The sequence below is a fragment of the Zerene cesonia genome, chromosome 15, assembly GCF_012273895.1.
Source record: "Zerene cesonia ecotype Mississippi chromosome 15, Zerene_cesonia_1.1, whole genome shotgun sequence".
NCBI lineage: Eukaryota > Metazoa > Arthropoda > Insecta > Lepidoptera > Pieridae > Zerene > Zerene cesonia.
This window is the reverse complement of record NC_052116.1, coordinates 1,429,997-1,453,930: the sequence shown is the minus strand read 5'-3', so window position 1 is coordinate 1,453,930 and position 23,934 is coordinate 1,429,997. Positions and strand designations below refer to the sequence as shown.

Below are 23,934 nucleotides of genomic sequence, written 5' to 3'. Positions count from 1 at the left end.
ATCTAATTGTAACATAAAGAAGAGAATATATTTATTTATTTCAGGGACTTGATCGATAGACTATATTAGTTTTATTATTTTAACTAATAAAGTGCAGATTATTGTAGTGTTAAACAAAACTTATAATTATTTGTTATGAAAGAAATGGAAAAAATGAGGAGGATATTAACTTATGCCTTTGTGTTATATATCAATCATCTGGACTAGTCAATTGATTAATTAAATTTTGTTTACTCATTAAATACCCATTTTAAAATCATTAATCATGATTTCCAAAACTCGCTCATCAGTCATTCTCGTCCTTACATTTTATTTTCTTCTTTTTATGTTTATTTTTCTTCATTTCCCTTGTTTTCATGAATAATTTTTTTTCGCAAGACTGTACAATATGTATAAATAGATAAGATTTTAAAACAAACTTCTTGCCACACTTATTACATTCAAAATTCTTTTTACCAATGTGTATTTCAAAATGTTTTGCCAGGTTGCCTTTTGTGAAGAACAGTTTGCTACAAATATCACATTTAAACTCTCTAGCACCATGCCGGCGTCTGTGGTTAATAAGTCCACTTTTATCTGTAAATTTCTTGGGACACAAGTCGCAGAAATATTTGTAGTCTTTCGTATGTGTTCTAGTGTGTCTGAGCAATGCTGATGGATCAGTGAATGGCTTAGAACAGAATTTGCATGAGTATGGCTTCTCACCAGTGTGTATACGCTCATGTAATTGCCTGGCATATATATGCTTGAACTCTTTCCCGCAATACCTACATTTGGAACTCTTGTATTTACACACATTGTTCTCTAAATCTTCTTTGTTTGTTATATGTCGCTTATTGCATGAGCTGCACTTGTGATATTGTCTCTTGTGCGTGATTAATTTTTTTTCTAATTTAATCTTGGGTGTTCTTTTCTTAATGATTTTCTTCGTTTTTCGAGGCTTCTTACCGTAATCATAATCATCATATAACTTAACAGATTTTTCACTTTCTTTATCATCAAAGATGTCTTCTTCAAAGTCATCTTTGTAAATCACTTTGCTTTCAGATTTTTTGGGTTTTACAGTCTTTATTACAATATTTTTGGTTGGTACGGTTTCACAGTGAACAATACTTTTGTGTTTAGTGAAATCAAATTCTGAATAATAACCAATACCGCAAAAACAAATGTATGGATAGGGTTCATGGACCTGTGAATGCACCTTCAATGTATTTTCTTCAACAAACTTCCTTCCACAGTCTGGACATTCATATTTTCTCTCAATATCACCATTTATACTACTTATATAATGTTTTCGATTATTGTTCATCTTTATATGCTTTTGCCTGTGAATGAGAATAATACAAAATTAATTAAAAAATCTTTATTAATCAATACGAAAGTGATGTGTGCCTTTTAAAATCATTACATTTTACCAATATATATTGTCATGTATGTATGTGTATTACTGAAATGTTCAAATTAAATAGATTCACTGTCACAATACTTAACGAAAAAAATAACTGTATAAACACTCACCTAACATTTTGCATTATATGGTGTATTTTATGTAACTTATAATCGTCTCCATTAAGAAATCCAGCCTTACATGATTTACAGGCATAAATTTTCTGCTTTTTTAACTTAACATATGCTTTTGTAACCTAAAATGTGAATATACGGTGGATAATTATTAATTTCTTTGAATATTTGTGCAGTATATTACCTATATTTACCATGAATAGTTTATAAGTGGGATAATAGAGCGGTTACCCTCAAATAATAATTACATATTAAGAAGAACAAGCACCAACTTATTGCACATTTCTGGCAGAGCAGATTTCCCTTACATCACTGTATGGTCAATGCATTAATTATATTTTGTTTGCATGTGAAAAATAATATACTTCATACCCCCTTCTTTAGAGAATGTTTAGTGAGTGATTTTATTATCACTATACAAGCAATTGTCATGTAGCAGCTAGAGTCATTAAGAAGAATATAGTGGCCTAACTTATTACAAGGACCACTTTTAAACATTTATGATTTTTGAAATCACACATGGAAATTTATAAAAGTGTAGTAATTGCTAGGATTTATGAATCTTTGTATATATAATAACATATTCAGTTGGCATTAGGCATACCTATGCAGTAGATGCTGTACTTGTTTTTAATTAATTTTTCTAATAAAAAAAGCAAAAAATTATTTAAAATATTTAACTTACATGTACTAAGATGTGTTCTCTATAATCGGTATTATTTTTGTAAGTACTTTTACAAATATTGCAGTAAAATATTCTTTCAAGACACACCTTCAAATCCATCATCTTAAAAAATAAGAATTGTTATTAGAATATTAAAAACACACACAATGCAACTTATAAAATCATATAAAATATAACTTGCTGGTGAAGCAATAACTTCCTAGAATCGCAATTAGCAAAGCAAGCATAAACAGATGTGTTGTTTTAGATTTAAATCTTTATCACCTTCTCCATTTTTTTAATTACTGTAAATTCTAATGGATACAATTATAGACGAATTATTTTGAAATCCTACATTGTATTGAGAAATTATTAAATGATGTTCAACAAGAACATTTAGGTATCAAAAAATAATTCGCAAAGTTAGCAAAAGTTTATATCTGGAGAGTGCAAGTACGAGGTAGCCGGTCGTCAACCATAGACAAAACAGTGTCAACTGTCAACAGTCAGCTGAAACCCAAATACTTACATATTAAAGTACTCTGTGATGCTCCGTGACTTAAGGTTTACAGTTCAATGCAAATAGTAGTATAATAATACGTCTACAGTTTACACTCAAAAGTCATGAAATTATCAATGGTTTTGTAAGATTTCCTCTCGTTTATTTTTAAATATCCACTTTTTCAACATTTTGCATCGCTGTATTTTCGAAATTGTGATTCTTAGGAAAAAATGTGTAGGAACAATTTTTATAGATAATTGTATGATGAATCATTTTTGTCTCACCTATTTTTATTATAAAACTTACCGTTTACCTGAAAAACTCAAAAAACCGATTTTCGCAACATTTGACCTTGAATAAATTTTTTCCACACTCCGGATTGATGTGGATAATTGACAAATTGTGTATAATAGGGTTCCCAACAATCATGCCAATTTTTAGGAAGGTGCGAATTAATGTAACCTTACCCCTATTTTTGATGCTAACTTGACCGGACTAATACGGAAAATCAAAATAAAATAGAGCACATTCAGTACTTTCATGAATATAATCGTGTTTTAGGCACTGAAAAACAAAAAAAAATTGCAGAAATATCCAAGGCAATACAATCATTTTTTTTGTGGAGCTGTGTAATTATTTTATAACCATATTATAATAATTTAGTTACCATACTCCTTCGAAACGGCTGGGCCAATTCTAATGAAATTTTGTTTGCATATCGGGTAGGTCTGAAAATCAGCCAACAGCTATTTTTTATACACCTGAATGATAACAGAACAGTGTTTGCCCGGTCTTTATAAGTTAAGTTTCTCTATCTACGATTAAAAGTGCATACTGTATACTCTATGGTTAGTTCGATGACCCCCAGTTCAGCTTATATAAAAATATTGCTGATGTTTACAAACACGGCGGCACAATTTTCATTGGTAAAAAATATGGATTTTTTCTTTTTTTCTAGTTTTACGTATACACATACTGTGATTTTATGTAAATACCCATAAAATAAACAATTGTTACATTTAATGATAAGATAGATTAGATATTACGGTAGCAGTTATATTTACATATCTTATTGTTAATGTATTTTAAATATTTTCTTAGTATGTAGAATGCAGATAACATATTGAAATAGTTATTTTTATTTCAGTTACACGGTAAATGTTCTACAATTAAATCAGGATGTCTGGACAGGTACGTATAATTCAAACAGTATTTTTTTGACGTGTTGAATGTAGTTATGATAATAGTGGTTGTGTTACAAAGAGATTCATTAAGAGCAAGTAAATGACAAAAGATCATTCCAAAGGTTCTAAATTCTTTAGCCCTAAGCACCTGAATGGAAAATCCAATATAGTTTATATGATTTGGAGTTACCTAAGCATAGACCAACAGGGTGGAAACTTTGTAAGTCAGCGTTAATATTAGATTTGGTAATTTTTTTAAATAAATCATCTTATAAATTATTGATGTCATAATAAATAATCTTTTTCAATAATAACCTATTAAAAGTAATTAGATGAGTGTCACTTTATTTCATTAAAGTACACACTATAGTGACTTAAAAGCATCAGAAACCTTTTATTCCTACAATTTTTCTATAAGTGGCTTTAGTTAAAGTCTAAAACATTTCTCTGACATAGCAAAACACATTCCTAAAATCCTCAACCATAAGCCAATGTTTTTTAGTACACAATGTATAAATATTGTTTTTATAGTAACACTAGCTCCAAGCTCCAAGCTCCAGCTTTGCCCGGGTAGCCATTAATTGTAATTGAAATAATACAAACTCTCCTATATTTTAAGTTGGATCAAACTTCGATTGAGTAGTTTAGGAGTCTATTACCAAAAGTGGTGTTTAATTTATATATATTAAGATTGTTTTTATTATTTCAGATAGAGAAAATAGTGCAAGTTTACAAAACATTAGCTAAAATACCCTCAATAGTTAGCGGAAGGTTAAATAAAAGCGGTACGAGAATATCTTCTAAATGGTCAGTCAGAAACCTTGATAAAGGCAAGAATAGCCAGTATATTGTAGATTATGCCCTCAACGGTGAACTAAATGTGATTGCAGAGAGCGAGTTTGGAATAGATGTTAGTAACGAGTGAGTATTGATCTTGCCTGGTTATGTAGGGGGTAGTTTTTATATAACAAAAGTGTAATTTTGATACCTAAATAGCTGAGAGCATTTTGTCTTGAATTGGTATAAATTTATAATGTTAGGTGTATACTAGTCTTAGAATACAGTGTTTTAAAACAAAGAGAAAAAGCAAGACGAAGGAAGTTTAAAGCTATTTCTAAATATATTTTTTAGTTTTATAGCATTGAAATGCTTTATAAATGAGAAATTTTGCCCCTTAGGCACATAAAACCGAAAGAGTAGAAGAAATTCGATTACTGTGGTGGGATCACGGGTAGCCAAGAGGCTAGGCGTTGCTACGGTTTGGCAAAAAACGCGGGTTCGAATCCTGCCTCGAGATCAAATTATTTCTAAATATGTTTTTAAAATCATAATGTCTTATTTAGTTTCTTCTTTCCTATTATTTGGTGCTAACTTCCTGAAACAAGTTCTTGTTAATAAACAAAAATGTTTTTATAGACATATTCATCACAATTCTTTTGTGATTAAACACAACACCACAAAATAATTACCAATCATCATCGCCAATAAATTTCAGGTTACTGTCATCTGTGTCACCCAACGATACTTACAAAGCTGTGATCAGAGAAGAGAAGAATGGCAAAGACAATAAGAAATGTTACCTCGAAGTGTGGTCGAAGAGCTACCTCGCCCATACCATTGATTTGACCGCACTTGATGTCCATGGAGATGTCTATGCTGATGGTATGTTAATATCTATCACTGTTTAGTCTATGTTGTAAGTAGATAGGATGTTTTATGCCATAAACGGGCAAACGATCTGGTGGTTCGCCTGATGGTAGGATCACTAAAACCCATGAGCATTCAGAGAGCCTCAGCGAATATGCTGCCCACCTTTAAGGGAAAAGGATAAGAAAAGGATTGACGACTGGAATGAACAAATGAATTAGGAAGGTTGAGGAAAAGGAAACGGGGTTCAGGTTTAGTTTAGTTTGTACTTTTAAAAGTATGCAAAGATATAAGGATATCAGTAACTGTAAATGTGAAATGAAAAATCCCTACTAATATTATAAATGCGAAACTAACTCTGTCTATTTCTTTAGAATGAACGAAATGGTTGTGTATTGTGGTATTAATAAGTATTTTCTTTAAGGTGAGTTTGGCAGTCTGGATTGGTCACCAGATGAAAAGAGTTTGATATACATTGCTGAGCAGAAACCAAAGAAATCGGAGCCGTATATTAAAAGGAAAGCAGCGGACAGTGATAAGAATGAAGGAAGCGGAGATAAAAAAGTAACACCTGTAAGTAAATTCCTTCAGGCATAGTGAATAATAAGTTATCAATGCATTGAGGCAATTGAATGTGCATTATAGCAGCAAAGAATTATAAAATAAATCCTTGCAATGAATATTGGAAGTGAAATGGACCTTTGAATTATAATATTTTAATCATTTGAGGGGTTTGAACTCTTGAAACCATCCTCCTGGCTATGCTCTTGTTAAGATTTACAAATACTAGCGGTCCGCCCCGGCTTCGCCCGGTACATATATAGCTTATAGCCTTCCTCAATAAATGGGCTATAACACTGAAATAATTTTTCAAAACGGACCAGTAGTTCCTGAGATTAGTGTTTTCAAACAAACAAACAAACTCTTCAGTGTTATTATTTTAGTATAGATATAATATTATACATATAGCCAAAAATACAAACATATCATGATAATGATATGTTGTTTCAGGGTGAAGAGTACATTTACAAACCAGACTGGGGTGAACAACTTGTTGGCAAGAAACAGTCTGTCATTGTTAAGTGTGACCTGGATAATGAAGCTATCACAATATTGCAAGGGGTGCCAGAAGATTTATGCCCTGGACAGGTGAATATGAAAGAATTGTTGTTCTAATTATAATAACTTTCAGAATACTAGCTGAACCATTATAAAAGACATGTCTATTTATTTATTTTTACTATATTGTACAAAAATAAAAAGTAATCATTTTCTAAAGACGGCCTTATTTGCCAGGCATATATACAGCAATCTCTGTCAGGTAACCCGGCATGGATGGTGACCAATTGTCTCAAATATGCACAGAAAATTTCTTAAAAATCGTTTCAGCTTTTTTGGGGGAGTTTGGTTACGAGAGTTTTATATATTGGAAAATCACTCACTTGGAAGCAGTTATATGAAACTCTTTGAATATAGTATTTAAAACATAATAATCATCAATTAAAAATAATTTAGTTTTTTGTTGGTGAATAAATTTTCAAAATCAGTCAAGCAGTTTTGAGTTACTTTTTACAAATAAAAAATACGCTATAATACGCGACCACCACTGCTTCTGTAAATGTGTTTCTGTTTTGAGGGAGTTAGGGACAATTGGACAGGGGAGGGTGAGGAAAAGGATGGGAGGCTCAGACCTGAGGCTTTCATCATTAATGAGTGATAATGGGCTGATGATGAGGGTTGTTTACAGGTTCGGTTCGCGCCTGATGGTAAAGGCATAGTAGGTGTCGCGTGGAAGACAGACGACCCTAGGCGCTTGGGTCTCATATACTGTACGAATCGTGAGAGCCAAATATTCTGGCTGTCTTTTGATGGCCTCTATAGTATGTATTTAATTGCAATTAAGGTTCATATATTAGAGCAACTACCTAGTTTCTTGCTGGCTTTTCTCTGTAGAAACTGCTTTCTGAACCGGTGGTCAATGTTAAAACTGTGACTTACGACGACTCAAAAGTGCTTCTATAAGAAGTCTAATTGAATAAATAAATGTTTGAGTTTGAGCTAAAATGTAAAATGAGCAAAAAAACACATTTAAATCATATTTACTGTGTCAATGAAATATCGCAGAAATAAAAATAATTCAATTATTTTTTTTTTATGTTTAGTTTAGCTTAGCATTAAAATGCTTTAAATCTTAAATAAAAACATTTGCCGATTAGGGCTTGAGCGGTAATATAAGGGATAAGGAAAGGATTAACAACAGGAATAAAGGTATGGACTGGGAGGGGTGAGGAAATGGATATGTACCACCGTACGTCATTAATTATGGGGGAAAACTAATCCCAAAAACGTTTTTCCAGGAAGGCTAAGCAAACCGTCAGGTGTGTCAGTACTGTCTCCCCGTTTCACCCCAAACGGGGGCTTGCTGTGGCTGCAGCGGGGCTCCGGGGGCCCCCACGACGCTTGCCACCAGCTGGTCAAGCTGGATAGGGCTACGGTTCGTATTTTCAAGTACTATGTTATATGGTAGTTTTGTTATTCCTTAGAGAATGTATATCCTGGTGAAGTTGTAGTGGAGCTTCAGGCCAATTACTCAGGTTGAGGGCTGCAGTTAGTATTGTTATTGTTTAGAATATGTTCTGGGGCTCAGTTGGATAGGGCTTGATATTCTGGTGCCTAGGTGTGGCTGGAGTGGAGCCTTGGGGACCCCGTTGATCTAGTTACACGGGCTTTTGTATTGTTATATCTAAACGTAAATAGGAGATGAAAGAAAATAATTTAATAAATTTGGGAGCGATTTTTATGGCAAAGAGAGGGTAGTTTTTAAAAAGGAAAAAAAAAAGATCATAATAAATTACATATATTTTGATATCATCTAAGATGTGTAAGTAAGTGAAGTCCCGTGTCCCCTAGTGGGGTATGGGGCTTATGATGTACATCTGTTTCACTGATCGCTTTTCTTTACGGACAAGTAGGTGATCAGTCTTCTGTGTCCTGCCAGACCGAGACATTTTTTTTTTTTGTGCGTCCCCACCGGCAATTGACACAGACACAAACACAGGACCCCTCGGTTCTACGCTCACGCATTAACCACTGTACCAAGGAGGCGGTCATCTATGTTGTGTACAATGCTTTTAAATTAGTCTCACATAATTTTGTTAACAATGCCTTGAGGTTTCATTTAGTTTTTAATTCCTATAAAAATTCCATTGCAGATTGAAGACATATTAAAAGCGGAGCAATCGGAGAGCAAAGAAACGATCCTTATAGACATAGTACAGACCAGTACTAAGATATCGAATGGGGATTTCTTCGGCGTGTACACGCACAACTTGCCGGCCAAGTGTGTGTCGGCGGATGGGAAGAGGGTCGTGTTCAATACTGTGAAGCAGGTGGAGGTTAATAGCTATGTTTTGGACATGGGTATGTAGTATTTATAATAATACGCCTTACGTGTTCCGAATAATTATATCTACAAGGGGGGGACGGCCACTCTATATTCTAAAATCGGAACATCATTATGAGCCTACATATGTTCCCACTGCTGGGACACAGGCCTCCTATGAGGGTAAAATGGGGCCAAATGACAACAACGTCCTATCAGGCACACAAAGAATCGTCGATCGGTTGAAAAACTACGGATTTATCTAGTAATAAATCCAAAAATGAGTTACATTGAAAACTTCCTTCTTTTTGGGAAGTCGGTTGGATAGTGGGCTATGGAATAAGGTGACGTCGTATGAAATGTCTGAAGATCATTGTCATAATGATGATTGTATTCAAGATACTGTATTAAATTTATTCTTCCAGGTTTCAAATTCAAACATAAAATATTTTATTTCGCTCGTTATGGTTCGCAATAGGTAATAAAATGACCATTCGTCATATATACCTGATTGTTAAGAAAACTAACAAAATAATAGTTTTATCCATTTTTGGTTAGACCGTTAATGTAACCGAAGGGCTTTGATTCCCAGTGGGGACTAATACAAAAAAGTTCCTCGCTCCAGTGGAATACGGAATTTACCTATTCGTAAAGAAAATCGATCACTCAAACAAATACGTATAATGCATCTGCCACATGGCCCATACCCCAGAAAAGGCTGGGAATTAGTTTGTTATACCATCACTTCTCCGATCGGTGAAGGTTTGTGTCTCTATAGTACAGACAAAATAGACGAGAGAAAGAAAGAAAGTAAAATGTTGTCGATTCTTTATATATAATATGCCATAATTAGGCCCTCCCCTCACTGAAAAACGTGAGAAATAGAGGAAACTACGGATATTTTTTAAGGAATATTGTAATAGTTAAAAATTGAGAAGGATGATGATATTTCTTTCGCAGAAAGCGGCGCAATAACTAACATATCGCCTCAGCGAGCTGGCTCGTGCTCCGTGCTCAGTGTACGCTCTGATGTCGTGTTGGCTACCTTCTCGAATATCACCACTCCGGGTCAGGTAATGGACGATTCTATGTAAATAAATATTTATTAGCAATTAATAATTACTTAGATAACAAAGAAAAAAAGAGAGGAAAAAATGTGTAATAACTAAAATGATCGCATGCGTTTTAAGTACGTACGTGCGTGTACACGCACACGCACGCACACGTACACACGTATATACAATTCAGACACGAACTCGCACACGCACACGCATACGCACGCACGTCTATACACTAACAGATACGCACTCACACACTCACGCAGACCACACATACACACGTTGTTCTATATTTTTCTGCAAGCGTGCACTTTTTTTTAATTTATATTTTTATCATATACATCACATGGCATAATATATAAAAGGTATGATATTATATTTCAGTTATACGTAGCGAAGTTACCCAGCCCGGGATCAGAGCACGCAATACAGTGGAAGCCGGTGGGTACGCCGACCGCTGTGCCGGAGGGGTTGGGCAAAGCCGAAGTGAAGTATATGTATCTGGAACATGAGGACAGTGATGATGCCGTCAGTGAGTATATTTTCTCTTTGCATCTTTATTTTATAAAATCTTAAACTTTTCCTGTTGAATTACAGAATATAGGCTTAAATTAAAAAAAAAGAGTTACATGATTTTCCTTAAACTTAATATTTCTCAAGCTTGAATTACATCGACCGCCTCGTTGGCACAGTGGTTAACGCGTCAGCGTAGAACCGAGGTGCCCTGGGTTCGATTCCCACTCTTGCAGGACACTGAAAGCTTAATCTACTTGTCCATAAAGGAAATCGATCAGTGTAAATATAAAATCATGTATAACATCTGCCCCATACCCCATTAGGGGCCCGTGTCCCTTTCACTTTTGAAATTAATCTGTCCGTTTACACTGTGTCACAATCGAGTCTACAAGAGTCGGTTACATACAAACCTACATACATACAGCTGAAGCCAATGGAAGCGGGTTAAAAATGCAAAAAAAAAAGTCCTAATAAATCAAATTTCAGAGTCATTCACGGCCATATACGTCAGTGGGGCAACAGAGCGGTGTCCATTGATAGTATGGCCGCACGGCGGGCCGCATTCCGCTTTCGTGAACGCGTTTGCGCTGGAAACGGCTATGTTTCATCTGCTGGGTGAGTGTTTTATCCTCTTTTTGAAAAAACTTATGGTAGAATGGATAATTTTTTTTTTTTTGAAAAAAAAAACCGGAGAAGAAAATTTTCCTTCGGACCTTTATGATGAGGCTAGGAAGTGGTCTGAAGTGTCTTTGTTATTTTCATTATATCATTAATTTTTTAAAGTAAAATTATCGAATTTTTTGTATTCTATATTTACGTTTACTATTTAATTTCGGCAGTAATGTTTTTTTTGTGTTTTTTAAGTATTCAAGAAGACAATTTCTTTCATAGTTTCTTTTAAATACCTACCTACAAATAATAATAAAGAATGAAATATAAGTGTCCATTATAAACGATTTCTTTAACACATAACATATAGAACAATATTTATAATATGTAAATGTATTATATATCTATCGACAGAGGGTGGGAGGGATAGTCTTCGGCCATGCTTCCAAGCGTTGTAGGCAATGGATACGAGCAAGGGAAATAAAAGTTACTTCAAATTGAAAGTCGGTTGTAATTCAAATTTAAATTAAATGACAAAATCACTTTAACCGTTAACTTAATTTTACACGTGAAATAGGAACGCGGTACAGTTCCCAGGAGACTTGCTATCGCAGAGACGGCTGGACAATTTCTGACCGTCCCGCTCGGCTTACGCCCGTCCTAGACTCTGTATAACGCTGTTAGACGGCGCTGGCGCTCCAATATCTCGACGCATTGTCCGGTTGTTAGTGTACGTATCCGATAGATGGCACTGGCGGTCCAATACCTCGATGTTTTGATCAATTTTTAGTGTGTATCCGACATATCTATATATTGAAATCTATAATGAATTGATTAATCATTTATCAGAATTAAGAACATGTTATTAATATTTATTATGTACTAGTAAATCACAACATTACATTCACATAATTTTTACACAATCCATGTACAAAATGTTATTACACCAAAATTACAGGCTTCGCGAGCGTGCAAATAAACTACAGGGGTTCGATCGGCAGTGGGGATAGCTCCGTGCGTTTTCTGCCCCAGCGAATCGGGCGCGCTGACGTCATCGATTGCAAAATGGCCGCCGACGAAGCGATAAAACGATACTCTGTAAATGAGAACAAATTGTGCTTATTCGGCGGTTCCCACGGAGGGTTTTTGGTGGCGCATTTGAGCGGGCAGTATCCAGATTTCTTTAGGGTGACAGTGTCTAGGAATCCTGTGATTGATCTGAGCTCCATGGCCTCGGTGTCGGATATACCTGATTGGTGAGTGACCGTCTACAAACTCAAGTTGGTCCCGTAAGAAAGTGTTGTCATACTCATATTATTTATTTATTACTCTGTGTTTGTAAGCTACTTATATTTTTTATGTTTATTTTTATCACCATTCTAAGTGTGTGTTGTGTTTTGAAAGTGAGTAGTTAGTACCAGCACTCGTGACCCCTTCACTATTCCCGACTATAATCTATCTCTATCTATCTCTTTACCAAACTGCAAACAGATACCAAAACATGTTTCTGCGTGATAACAAACAGCCATACATTCTAACACACTTTCGCGTTTATAATATTAGTGGACTAGTGGATTAAAGCGTATCATTTGTGATTTTCCTTCCTTTAATATCCTTAACTACATAAAAAACATACATTTTATCTATCTTTATAATGGACACTTATCTTTTTGAGTTCATTGTAAAATTTGGCCAAATAATTCAATCTTAATTAAGTCTTTATTCAAATTCGACATTGCCTTCTTGAAAATCTTCCGAATAATCAAATTATTTAACGCACAATAAAAGGAAATAAATTCGCCTAGGATTCTCTACGCTTCGCCTTAACTTCCGAGGGTCAACAGGCAATGGAGATGCTAATGTGAGATGTCTCATCAAACACATTGGGGTCTACGATGTGCAGGATTGTCTCTTGTCCTTAAAAGAATTGAAAGAGACAGTACCCATGAAAGAATTGAAAGATAAAGTGTTATATGGGGGGAGTTATGGCGGGTTCCTTTGTGCCCATTTGGCTGGACAGTATCCGGACATGTTTAGGGCTATGGTGTTGAGGAATCCCTTGATCGATTTGGCGACTAAGGTTAACTATGCTGATAACCCGGATGGGTGAGTTGGAGTACATGTTATGTTATATATTAGTGGTCTTTTCTGGTAATTTCCGTCTCACAATGTAACTACAACAACCATACTCCGAAACAGCTGGATCGATTTTTACAAAATTGCATATCCATATCGGGTAGGTCTGAGAATCGGGCAACATCTATTTTTCATACCCTTAAATGATAAGAGTAAGGCAGAACAGCGTTTGCCGTGTCAGCTAGTCCTTTTTCTAATATTATAAATGCGAATGTGTGTTTGTTTGTGTATATTTAACGTTGCGGAACGTAACGGAGCGGTTTCATGGTATAATTTTCTGGGTCTGGAGAGTTTTGACACAAAGTGATATATGCTACTTTTCACCGTATTAAAACATTTCATTCCCATGTAAAGATACAAGCAGTTTTCAAAGAGATCGTTCAAATGTACGAAACATTTAACATTCTGATTGGCCATTTCATTACTTACACAGTAATTTATGAGAACATAGCACAGTATATAAAGAAGCATACAAGACTACAACGCCATCCATTAAGGTGGAATTTTTGATAATAAATGTAAATTTTACTAAAACTTAATATCAGGTACCTACTTTTTACCGGTCATTCCCTAAGTATATCGGATATCGATGTTACAAATTTCGATAATCCTAATTTACTTATTTTTACAGCTACGTTCTATGGATTTTATTTTACAAATTTTTTCTTAACTGATTGAAATACAAGACTGTTGTAACAGGCATTTAATAAAACAAAAGAATCGAAAAATTAATATTGCTTATAATTTTGTCCGTCTTTTGTGACTTTGTTAAGCCATAACTCAAAAAAAGGCTTACTCGATATAAGTGTAATCTCCACTAATGTCACACGTAGTGATCAAATTTTAATGAACAAAGCAGTGACTGTTATTGAAATGAAATTCAGGAAAATAAATATTTTCTTTAACCCCTAGGTGTTACGTAGAGGCCGGTCTAGACTTCAATGAGTCCGGACCTGTAACAGAAGATGCTCTGTTGTCTATGCGCCGCTGCTCGCCAATAGTGCACGTCCACAAAGTGAAAACACCAACCGCACTAATGCTGGGCTCGGCGGACAAGCGTGTGCCGGCGTACCAGGGCCTAGAATATGCGAAACGGTTGCACGCCAATGGCGTTGTGCATAAGTGAGTGATTTTTGTTATAGGATAAAAAATGGATAAGAATTTAAAAAATCGTTTCTTGTTTCTCCTACACTCAGATAGCGCTGGTTTTCAGATGCCTCATTATTATTTATAATATTCACTTACCACTATAGCATATGATAACATATTGAATATTTATTATTTCGCGTATTTACATTTACACTAATATCATAAAGAAGAAAATTTTGTATTTTTATTTGTTTCTTTGTAATGTTAAACTCAAAAACTACTGGACCAATTTCAAAAATTCTTTCACCATAAGAAAGCTGCAACTTCACTGAGTGATGTCACTCAGGCTATATATGTACCACGGGCAAAGCCGGGGCGAACAGCTAGTTAATAATAATTAAGTCTGTTGTAATATTGCAAAATTGGCAATAACCAACCCTTGCTGATTAACTTGCATAAAAAAAAAAAAATTAAAAAAACATTTTCTTCATAATTGCAAATTTTTTTTTTCATGAAAAATGTTTTAATATACTTTTTTATATACAGAGTCTTCATGTATGATGACAACCACGCTCTGCGAACGCAATCTGCTGAAATGGACAACCTGATAAATGGAGCAGAGTGGTTCCTTACACATTTGAAAAATTAAAAAATAAGTTTTTTTTTTTTGCATTTTTTTATAGAATTTTTCATGTTTTTTTTTTGTTTTTTTTCTTATCTTGTTTTCCATTGTTGATTTTTTCATATCATAATTTTAGGCAACTGGTAACTTTTATAGTGTGAGAAAGTGTAGAAAAATAACACACGAGTGGTATTTCGTTATAACTTGGAGTAAATAGTTAATATTCAAATACAAAGTTCAATTAAATTCAAAACACCAAGTTTTAAATTTACACTGTTTTGATTTTTTAAATTACTTCTTCAATTTTCTTAATCACATTTGGCGTTATTTGTATAAATCATATTTCATTAAAAATACTGCCATGATACAAGGGCGATTATATTTTTTAAAATAATAATACCTACTTTATATATTTGTAACAATTGTACTGATGAACTTGATATTGTGTAAGTTCTTAGGCGATAAGAATATAACATCTAGTTTGTATTTTAAACAGTTATTTTTAATAAATTTAGAAAAAAAAAAAGTAAGTTTTTTATTGTTTCCGTAGTCATTATGCGTTATTTACTAGAGACAGTTTATATGTACCTGTCTTTATGTATCTCGCTAAAACTACGAGCTGAAACTTTTAGTAAAATATAAAATATATGTACCTATTTTAAAAGGTTTTAGAGAAGAGTTTACTTAGTCGGAGGCCCGTATCCTTTTTCTTGCCCTTCCCAGTCCATTCCTTCTTACCAGTCGTCAATCGGTTTCTTATGCCTTTCCCATTCAAAGCAGCGGGCAGCGTCTGCGCAGAGCCACTAACACGAATGTTCTTGGGCGGTGATGATCGCTTACCATCAGGCGAGACTACCAGCTTAGCTGCCCGCTATGGTTTAAAAGAAAACCAGTCGAAAATTTTTGTTGATGCGTTAATTCCCAAACAAATGTTACGTATAACTATTTTTCGACAGCTTGTTATCTCGCAAGTTAGATTATAATCCAATTTATCCAAATAGATGGTGTTGTTTGGCTGTAAAAGCGTAACATACACACAGATACAATTTCGCATTCATTATGTTTATAAGAAGCATTCCTGTTACATTAAATGTACACAAATCTACCCAAAAAAATGCGATATTTTATCGTATTGATATAAAGACGATAACATGACATCGAATCGTGTTCTATGCCCCTCGCCAATAAAACAAAAGGGCTAATAAAATAGTATAATAATTACGATATGGTCACCGGTGACAGGTGTACACGTCATGTGTGGCGGTTGGTCACCCTATTCGTCATGCTATGTTAGGGTTGGTACTCGTTTGTTTGAGTGTTATATTGCCAGATAGATATGTATATCTATACACATAAACATATACATAAATATTATATATTTATGTATATGTTTATGTGTATAGATGCATGTATTGCATGAAGTTATTTAGATACAATATATGAAAGAGAGATAACAAGTTAAATACGAAATCGTAATATCGCAGATGGAGTAATTATGTTATCTGTGATAATACTATGCTACAATACAGTTTCAGAATCTATGAACTTTTCATTTACTGAAAACCTAGGAAACTTTTAGACTTTGGCTGTAACATATTTTAAACTTTAATTTGGATGTGGTTATTAATGATAAAAGGTTATTAATCATAAAAATAACATATCATCCTTATTCGAAAAATCGAAAGTTTGACACTTTAGGTAAATTACCTTTTCTAATGAGCATGGCGTTCAAATCACTACATTTTGCTGGTACCTACATACTATTATTAATTTTATATGAGAAGAAAACAATAAAGAATAATGTAAAGTTGACAACCCTGTGTACACATTCGAGAATAATTGACCAAATCAAAAATCTAAATCCACCATGTATTTCATTATGAATCAAAGAGTTCTAACCGTAGGTATTATTTATATGTTTAAAGGAAAAAATCTGCAAAACTTCGCGCCAAATTTCTACGTATATAATAATTAAACCCTAAATGTAAAGCAATAGAGTTTGAAATTGTCTGGCTAAATGTACCCTACGCATTTCGTGACGGTTTTACAAGCAATTTCGTACAAGTGGTATCAAGGGATGGTATTGGTAATTTTCGGCTTCATTTACGCAAATGTGCTTGTTTAAGTGCTTTATGCGCTTGGTTGGTCGTCAACACCTGGTAGAAATATCCTTTCGGGATTGAAAGAGACCTTACAGTGCATTTAGATAAATTAATTTAGTAAATTTTTAAGGACTGTCTAAAAAAGTAAGGTTTTCATGATTCATCGTTTCGAATTTCGATATAACTTTAATGGTGAAAATGTTAGCATAGTTTATTATATATAGGTTTGTGCAATCTTCTGGCGACACATGCAATTATATTCATTCAATTATAATTTAAGTCGCGAGACTAGAAAGGCGCAAATGTCGATAATTCGAAAATTGATCCGTAACGCTTGCTTGCATTTTAATGCATTGTTCTTCGTTAGACTATAATGGGGATGTTATATTATCGCAATTGAGAAATGCTGAGACTTTACTATTCCTAGACGTCTGTTTGGTGCCGAGAGTTATGGTGTCATGACGTCATAGAAACGTCTAGTATTAAGAAGTTAAACTAATTGGCTAAGTGTTTGATGATAAGTTGTAATGTTTTGTACAGTTCTATAGTTTAATTAAAATGCCTGTGTATATAATCATACAACCCTTTACTAATTTTGAACAGATGGATCATAGCATAAGTCAATTAAAATTATAATAAATGTTTGATGCAAAGATGCAAAATGATACTTTTTAGATTTAAAACTAAACGGCATTTTTTTATTTTTCTCTAGTAAAAAAGGGTCTAACTATTTTCTTCAACGGCAATATAACTAACTATCTAGGTATTATAAAAATGTTTTTTCAGACACGTACCACAAAGCATCGAAATCAAGGTTTATTGATCAATATACAATAGCAACACGAGTTCATGACCTTACACCATTAATCAATTTATATTATGTTTTTCGGGAATCGCAGGTGTATTTTCAATTCCATTTTGTATTTGCTGTGATTGTTTTTATGTAAAATTATGTTTTTAGGAACAAAACTATTTTTTTTTTGCTGAATTCAAAACTGCCGAAATCGTTTTAGAGGTAGATACATTCTGACCCAATATTAAGTATCTATATTTGTTATACCTATGAAGTATGGTTATGAAGGTTATGCTTATGGAATTTGATATGATGCGGGTTAAGCCCAGAAATGTTCCAAATATGGTTGAAAAAAGAACCCCTTTTTTTTAATACACACAAAAATATTAAGAAGGAATTCGACGTTATCGAGAAAGTATGCAAAAGATCAATGCAAAAGAAAAACCAAAATTCTTAGTTTTAATCAAAATATAACGAATAAAGCATCACAGTCATGTATAATCAAACATCCAACCAACCGCTTCACGCGATGACTAAAAATATTGTTACAGCTAAATTAATTAATTAAATTAATTAAAAATTAAAAAATCCATTATTTGTTTCAAAAATTTCATGTAATATATATATATATATATATATATATATATATATATATATATATATATATATATATATATATATATATATATATATATATATATATATATATATATATATATATATATATATATATATATATATATATATATATATATATATATATATATTTATGTACACAGTAATTGTCATACATCATAGAAATTAAGTCCCACAATAATTCTATCATGTTTTGTATTATGTATAGTCAGTACCGGGGTTTTTCCCGTATAGTTATCGTTCCCATGAAATATCCGGGATAAAAGAGTTCCTTTCACAAGTCTCAAACTATATTTGCATTAAAATTGGTTGAGATGTGAAGGAGCGATAGACGGACAGAGTTACTTTTGCATTTATAATATTAGTATTTAGTACCTATCTATTATAGGTATATGTTATCTGTGGCATCCATGGAATGATTCCGACATACTCTTAACAATATTTCGATACGAAATTCGACATTAAATCGGAGGCAAGTTCATTATCCGACAAGACAAAACAATTAAGTATGGGTAGGGTGTACAATTCGGGACGTGGGAAGGCTGGCACGGGGTGCGTTCCGCTCCCGCACACAATGTGCGTAAAAAGCGGGAAATATCGCGCTAGTTGTGTCCCGCGGTTGCACCTGCGTTATAAACTATTTCCCGCTTTTGCGTTCTTTATTAAGCCTGACGTGTGTAACCTACAGCCTGCTGCGTTACATGAAGTTTGTAACACAAACAATTTTTCGATTCAAACAGAAACTGGTCCTCAGATGTATACAAACAAACAGATACTTCTGATTAAAGTTAAAGATCACATTAATTGAGTTTCCTACTAATATTATAAACGCGAAAGTTTGAAAGTATGGATGGATGTTTGTTACTTATTCACGCGGTTTATCGTATCTGTATGAATTTTGGATAGATTAATTATAGCCTGGATGAGCACATAGGCTACTTTTAACCTGGTCATCACGCGAGCGACGCCGCGGGTTACAGCTAGTTTCACATAAATATTGTTATTGCTTAACTTAGAAGAAATATATTTTATATTTTCTGCCTAATAGGAATGTGCTAAACGAAACGGTTATATGGAAATTAATTATTTTATCCAATTTCGTCCACGCGATGTCTCTATTTTTAATGAGACGAACCGTCTCGTATGAATATATTTATAAACCTTTAAAATCATTGATATAAAGATGAAATCAACTTGCATCGGTACTGCCTACACCGTTTCAAGTGGGTATGTATTTCAAAGAGTAGGCTCTCGTTTGAAGTAGGTGGGTTAATGTAAATATTATTGAAGCTCGCTAGAAAAACACTTGCAGCAAGCACTTGCTGTAATTACGAGCTCGCTGAAAGGGTGTCCACCCCGTTTACCCTTGACAAACACACCAAGATATCGATTTTATTAAAATCCACTGTTATTCAAACTCTAACATTTATTTATTCAATTAGACCTCTTCTAGCAGCACTTTTGAACCGTCATAGTTTTACCATTTATTACCCGGTAACATTTGTTTTATTGGTTTATTATATTTTTTACTATACCCATATTACCATTCATCTCAAAATGTTATTGTGAGCAACATATTGTTATTATAATGTAGTTCTATTTGTTGCTATCTAAACCAAACGGTTTTCATAAAATACTAAGCGACTTTCAATGATATTTAGTATTGAGATAACATGTGAGGTGGTTCATTTTAATTTCAGTCACACACGATACGGCTGCTAGCTATATTCTATATAAATAAATATAACAATAGGATTAAAAAAAGTTATTCAAAGTTTCGGCTTTTTCTCATATTAGCAACTACATATCTAACATTCAAATTGCGCAAAAAGCGTAATGGTCCAATTGTCAAGTTCATTAGTAAGGAAGTACCCGCAGTCTCCGATAACAGCCGTGACTAATTGTCTGAAGCTATCGCATGCGGGCAGGCTCCTTACGGAAAAATATCGATCGCTCCACCACCTGTATGGACACCTGCCCGCACTCGCCGCGCCGCGCGCACAAACCTACCACCGCTCGCCGGAACAACACCACTGACCGACTACGTCACGGCGTCCGCTATCGATCCACCACCCGCGCACCACTCGCTCTGAATCATAGTGGGATGTAACATGCACATCACGGCGGGCCTCTCACCGGCATCCGGCGAAATGCTGGACTTCTCTGGACAGTACTTCGCGCTCGACCACGCTGTCCCAGAGTCATCCCACACCGTCGAAATTGAATATGTGTACGAGCAGCCGCATATGTACGCGCAGAATGAGGGGTCTGACACTCCGGTGCCGAAGAAGGTGCGCCCGAAGAGAGTCCGCGAAGAACCAGAGACCGACCTGACCAATCTGAACTGGCTACAGAATATAACCAACATCATGTCCATCCCGCAGTTCCCCATATCGCCCGTGTCTCCGAACCCGCAGATGAAATCGCAAACGCAAAGCACAAGGCTAGAGAAATTCAACCAGACGATAGCCAAATGTCAGGAGGATTTCATGGAGAACAGAGAGCAGTACAAGACGAAAAGCGATAAGAAGCCTCCGTACTCGTACAGTACCTTGATATGCATGGCCATGAGGTACAACAACGACAAGATGACGTTATCAGCTATTTATTCCTGGATAAAAGACAATTTTAAATACTACAGGAACGCCGATCCAACGTGGCAGGTGAGTTGAATAGATTATTTATCTCAAACGCGGAAAAATCAAGCACCAGATAATTTCTAAATTGATTTAGATAAGGTTTTGTAATTATTCTTTATCCGTAAACGGGTCAAGTGTTGTGTGACTGATGTATTTTTAAACGCAATTACGATACGGCTTTTGTGGTTAGTCATGTGAGAAGCGCAGATGGTGAATTCGAGTTAACGGCTGGATTATTTGAACTGCGGCACGATGGTTGTGTGTGAAATCTATAGGAATTCATTGTGCGTAGTTTGTTATTCGTTAAATTACAATGGTTCTCGTGTGAATACATTATGTAATGTAACATAATTTACAAAACATACAGAAAAGAGCCTTTAAACACGACGTCTCTTTCTCCGCGTCCGATATTTATTAATGAATATGAAAATAAACTAAACACTGAAGATTAAAAAATTTGTAATAAAATGTGTGTTATCCGATCAGTAACATCACTCCGGCTCTTTGATATTATTCTATTCTTTCATTTTTATAAATTTAATTTATATACTTGTTATGAATATGATCTTGTATGTTAAAATTTAGATGGCAAATACTACTTTATGGGTAAATAATATATATTACATTCTTTTCATGTCTTCAAAAAAACTCTTCACAAACAATGAAGTCGCGTATCCATTCAACGTGATTAATTACTAACGATGATTCACTATTAATATAAAGAAATCGCAGAAACTCACATACCTTAGTGACGGATTTATGTTTGTAATTACATTTTAAAAGGGATTATGTACTATTATAATATTATATGTATTAATATTTTGAATAAAAGTTATTAATACATGAGTCATACCGTGTTGTTTATAAAATAGTGCTATAATGTTATGTAATTTCTAGGCTGTATAAGTAAAGTACTGGTGCATTTAAAAAAAAATGTATAAAATGACAAAATTTTAACTCAATTTAAATTAAATTACAGAACTCCATACGGCATAATCTGTCGTTAAACAAAGTATTCGTAAAGGTGGCGCGATCGAAGCAGGAACCAGGTAAAGGTGGTTTTTGGAAGCTAGACCTCGCCCATTTAGAGGGCACGAAACGTATATCAAACCGACACAAGAAGAAGAAAACTGACCCGAAAGTCGATCCAAAGATAACAGAAGATAAAACAGCGGTAGCTAATATACCCCAAATTGATAGTCAAATGATAGCAAGCATCGCCAGCGATATCGGCCAGGCTGTGACTCTGCACTTACCTGAGCTGTCTTTACCCATCCCTGGCATGGACGTGGAGACGAATATCGGGGCAAATGTTATAGTGGAACCAGTTGTACCTCCTCCCTTGATACCTGATGATGATTTGTCATCTTTGCTCCTGAATCCCACTGAGTGGGACGACCTACAGTTGGATATGTTAGATAACTATTTGGATCCGTGTTTCAAGTAAGTGCTTGGAAGGTTTTTGTGACAATTAATGATACGCTGTATAATTTACTTGTTATATAATGTTCGACAAACGCCTAAAAATAAAACTAAAAAGTAAAGTAATTGACTTAAGTCTCCCTAGCTAGTGAGTTGCAGTGGTCTGTGCTTTTCTATATTTATTAAATATAATTAATAACAATAAATCTAATAAGTTCCTAGTTTGTGATTTCCTTCGTTGCAAAAAGTTATCTCAATTGATTGCTAACTACCTTATATCTTATCCTCATAAAAAACTTCGAAAGAATGTTTGTTTGTATTACGTGGTAACGGAGCGAGCGATATTATATGATCTTTGACGAGACTAGAGCATTCTCTAGGCTGCCAACTATCCATAGAAGTTCTGGTGTGTCATTACATGGGCTACTTTTGAACTCGATGAAGAAGCTTATTCCTTTGACGGTGCGGGCGAGACCGCGGGCAGAAAGCTAGTATGTCATAATTTTAATCATCAATTCGAAACTGTGTGAGTTAAATAAATCTTTCTTTCTACTGTAAGAAGTAAACAAGAAACAATCATTGTACATACGAGTTCTGTTCGAACATTATAAGCAAAGCATTTAATTGGCCTTTTGAATATGTAAAATTCTAGTCAGAATACGATAAATTACTTAATAGTAGTCGAGAATAATTGAGTGGTTAGTGGTCTAGTGGAGCATTGTATAGACATTATAGCTGTAGAAGAAGGAAGCTAAAAGAAATGTGTAATTATTGTTATAATATTGCTTTGTGAGCGATTTTTCTTATATTTAATATAAAAATAGGATGTAATCTTTTCTACTTTCAAGTAATATATTCGTTTTAGTATACAAGTATCTTATTGGTTTGTTTTACGATAACAATATTAATATTGTGAAATAATATAACAAAATCAGTTTATTGAAAACAAATTTTTTGCTCAAATGAAAGCTCAGTATTAAGATATAGTATTCTTATATTGCGATATAAATATTTACCTTCAATGTGAAATTCATTAATAATGTTAAAATGTATAATTTAGAAACATCGTTCTGGAAAGTTCGATAAAAAGTTATGTCTTTACCGCTCAGTATTAAATGTAGCTTTTATTGTACTATGAATATAGCGTAATCAAATGAACGATTAAAATTTTTAAAAAGTTGTATGTCTTTGAAAATCAAAGCACTTTTGCCGAATATACACGTACACTAAAATTTATTATTCTATAAATATGTATTTGTGAATCTTGTGTAAAAATAAAAGAATTATTTAAGGACGTCTTTAAAAAGTACCTTTTAATAGTAAATGTTCATTTCGTGAGACTTACCTATTTAAGAAGAAAAGGCAATCGCAATTATTAACATTAATGTAGTTTAAATGTTAAATGATTTAAT

The 23,934-nt window shown here is 34.0% G+C and overlaps 3 protein-coding genes across 4 annotated transcripts; 2 read left to right on the top strand and 1 right to left on the bottom strand.

Annotated features, from left to right (window-relative positions):
- Positions 1-6: 6 nt before the first annotated feature.
- LOC119832675 (zinc finger protein 454-like) lies at positions 7-2,662 on the bottom strand. Its single transcript, XM_038356384.1, has 4 exons — positions 2,471-2,662; positions 2,207-2,308; positions 1,519-1,643; positions 7-1,325 (listed from the first exon to the last, which is right to left on the bottom strand). The coding sequence occupies exons 1-4, from the start codon at positions 2,477-2,479 to the stop codon at positions 287-289; spliced, it is 1,275 nt and encodes a 424-aa protein (XP_038212312.1). The 5' UTR covers positions 2,480-2,662; the 3' UTR covers positions 7-286.
- Positions 2,663-3,526: 864 nt separating this feature from the next.
- LOC119832346 (acylamino-acid-releasing enzyme-like) lies at positions 3,527-15,456 on the top strand. Of its 2 annotated transcripts, none has more exons than XM_038356009.1 (15): positions 3,527-3,613; positions 3,835-3,878; positions 4,581-4,792; positions 5,367-5,533; positions 5,943-6,091; positions 6,530-6,667; positions 7,266-7,398; positions 7,876-8,012; positions 8,731-8,938; positions 9,861-9,973; positions 10,343-10,490; positions 10,961-11,089; positions 12,889-13,189; positions 14,132-14,341; positions 14,855-15,456. In XM_038356009.1, the coding sequence occupies exons 2-15, from the start codon at positions 3,867-3,869 to the stop codon at positions 14,955-14,957; spliced, it is 2,160 nt and encodes a 719-aa protein (XP_038211937.1). In that variant the 5' UTR covers positions 3,527-3,613; positions 3,835-3,866; the 3' UTR covers positions 14,958-15,456. The 2 variants fall into 2 exon arrangements, with proteins under 2 accessions (XP_038211937.1, XP_038211938.1); XM_038356010.1 differs by lacking the exon at positions 12,889-13,189 and adding an exon at positions 12,042-12,339.
- A 5,024-nt stretch (positions 15,457-20,480) lies between these two features.
- Positions 20,481-22,577, top strand: LOC119832393 (forkhead box protein J1-A-like). Its single transcript, XM_038356066.1, has 2 exons — positions 20,481-21,124; positions 22,080-22,577. The coding sequence occupies exons 1-2, from the start codon at positions 20,573-20,575 to the stop codon at positions 22,545-22,547; spliced, it is 1,020 nt and encodes a 339-aa protein (XP_038211994.1). The 5' UTR covers positions 20,481-20,572; the 3' UTR covers positions 22,548-22,577.
- The last annotated feature ends 1,357 nt before the right edge of the window (positions 22,578-23,934 follow it).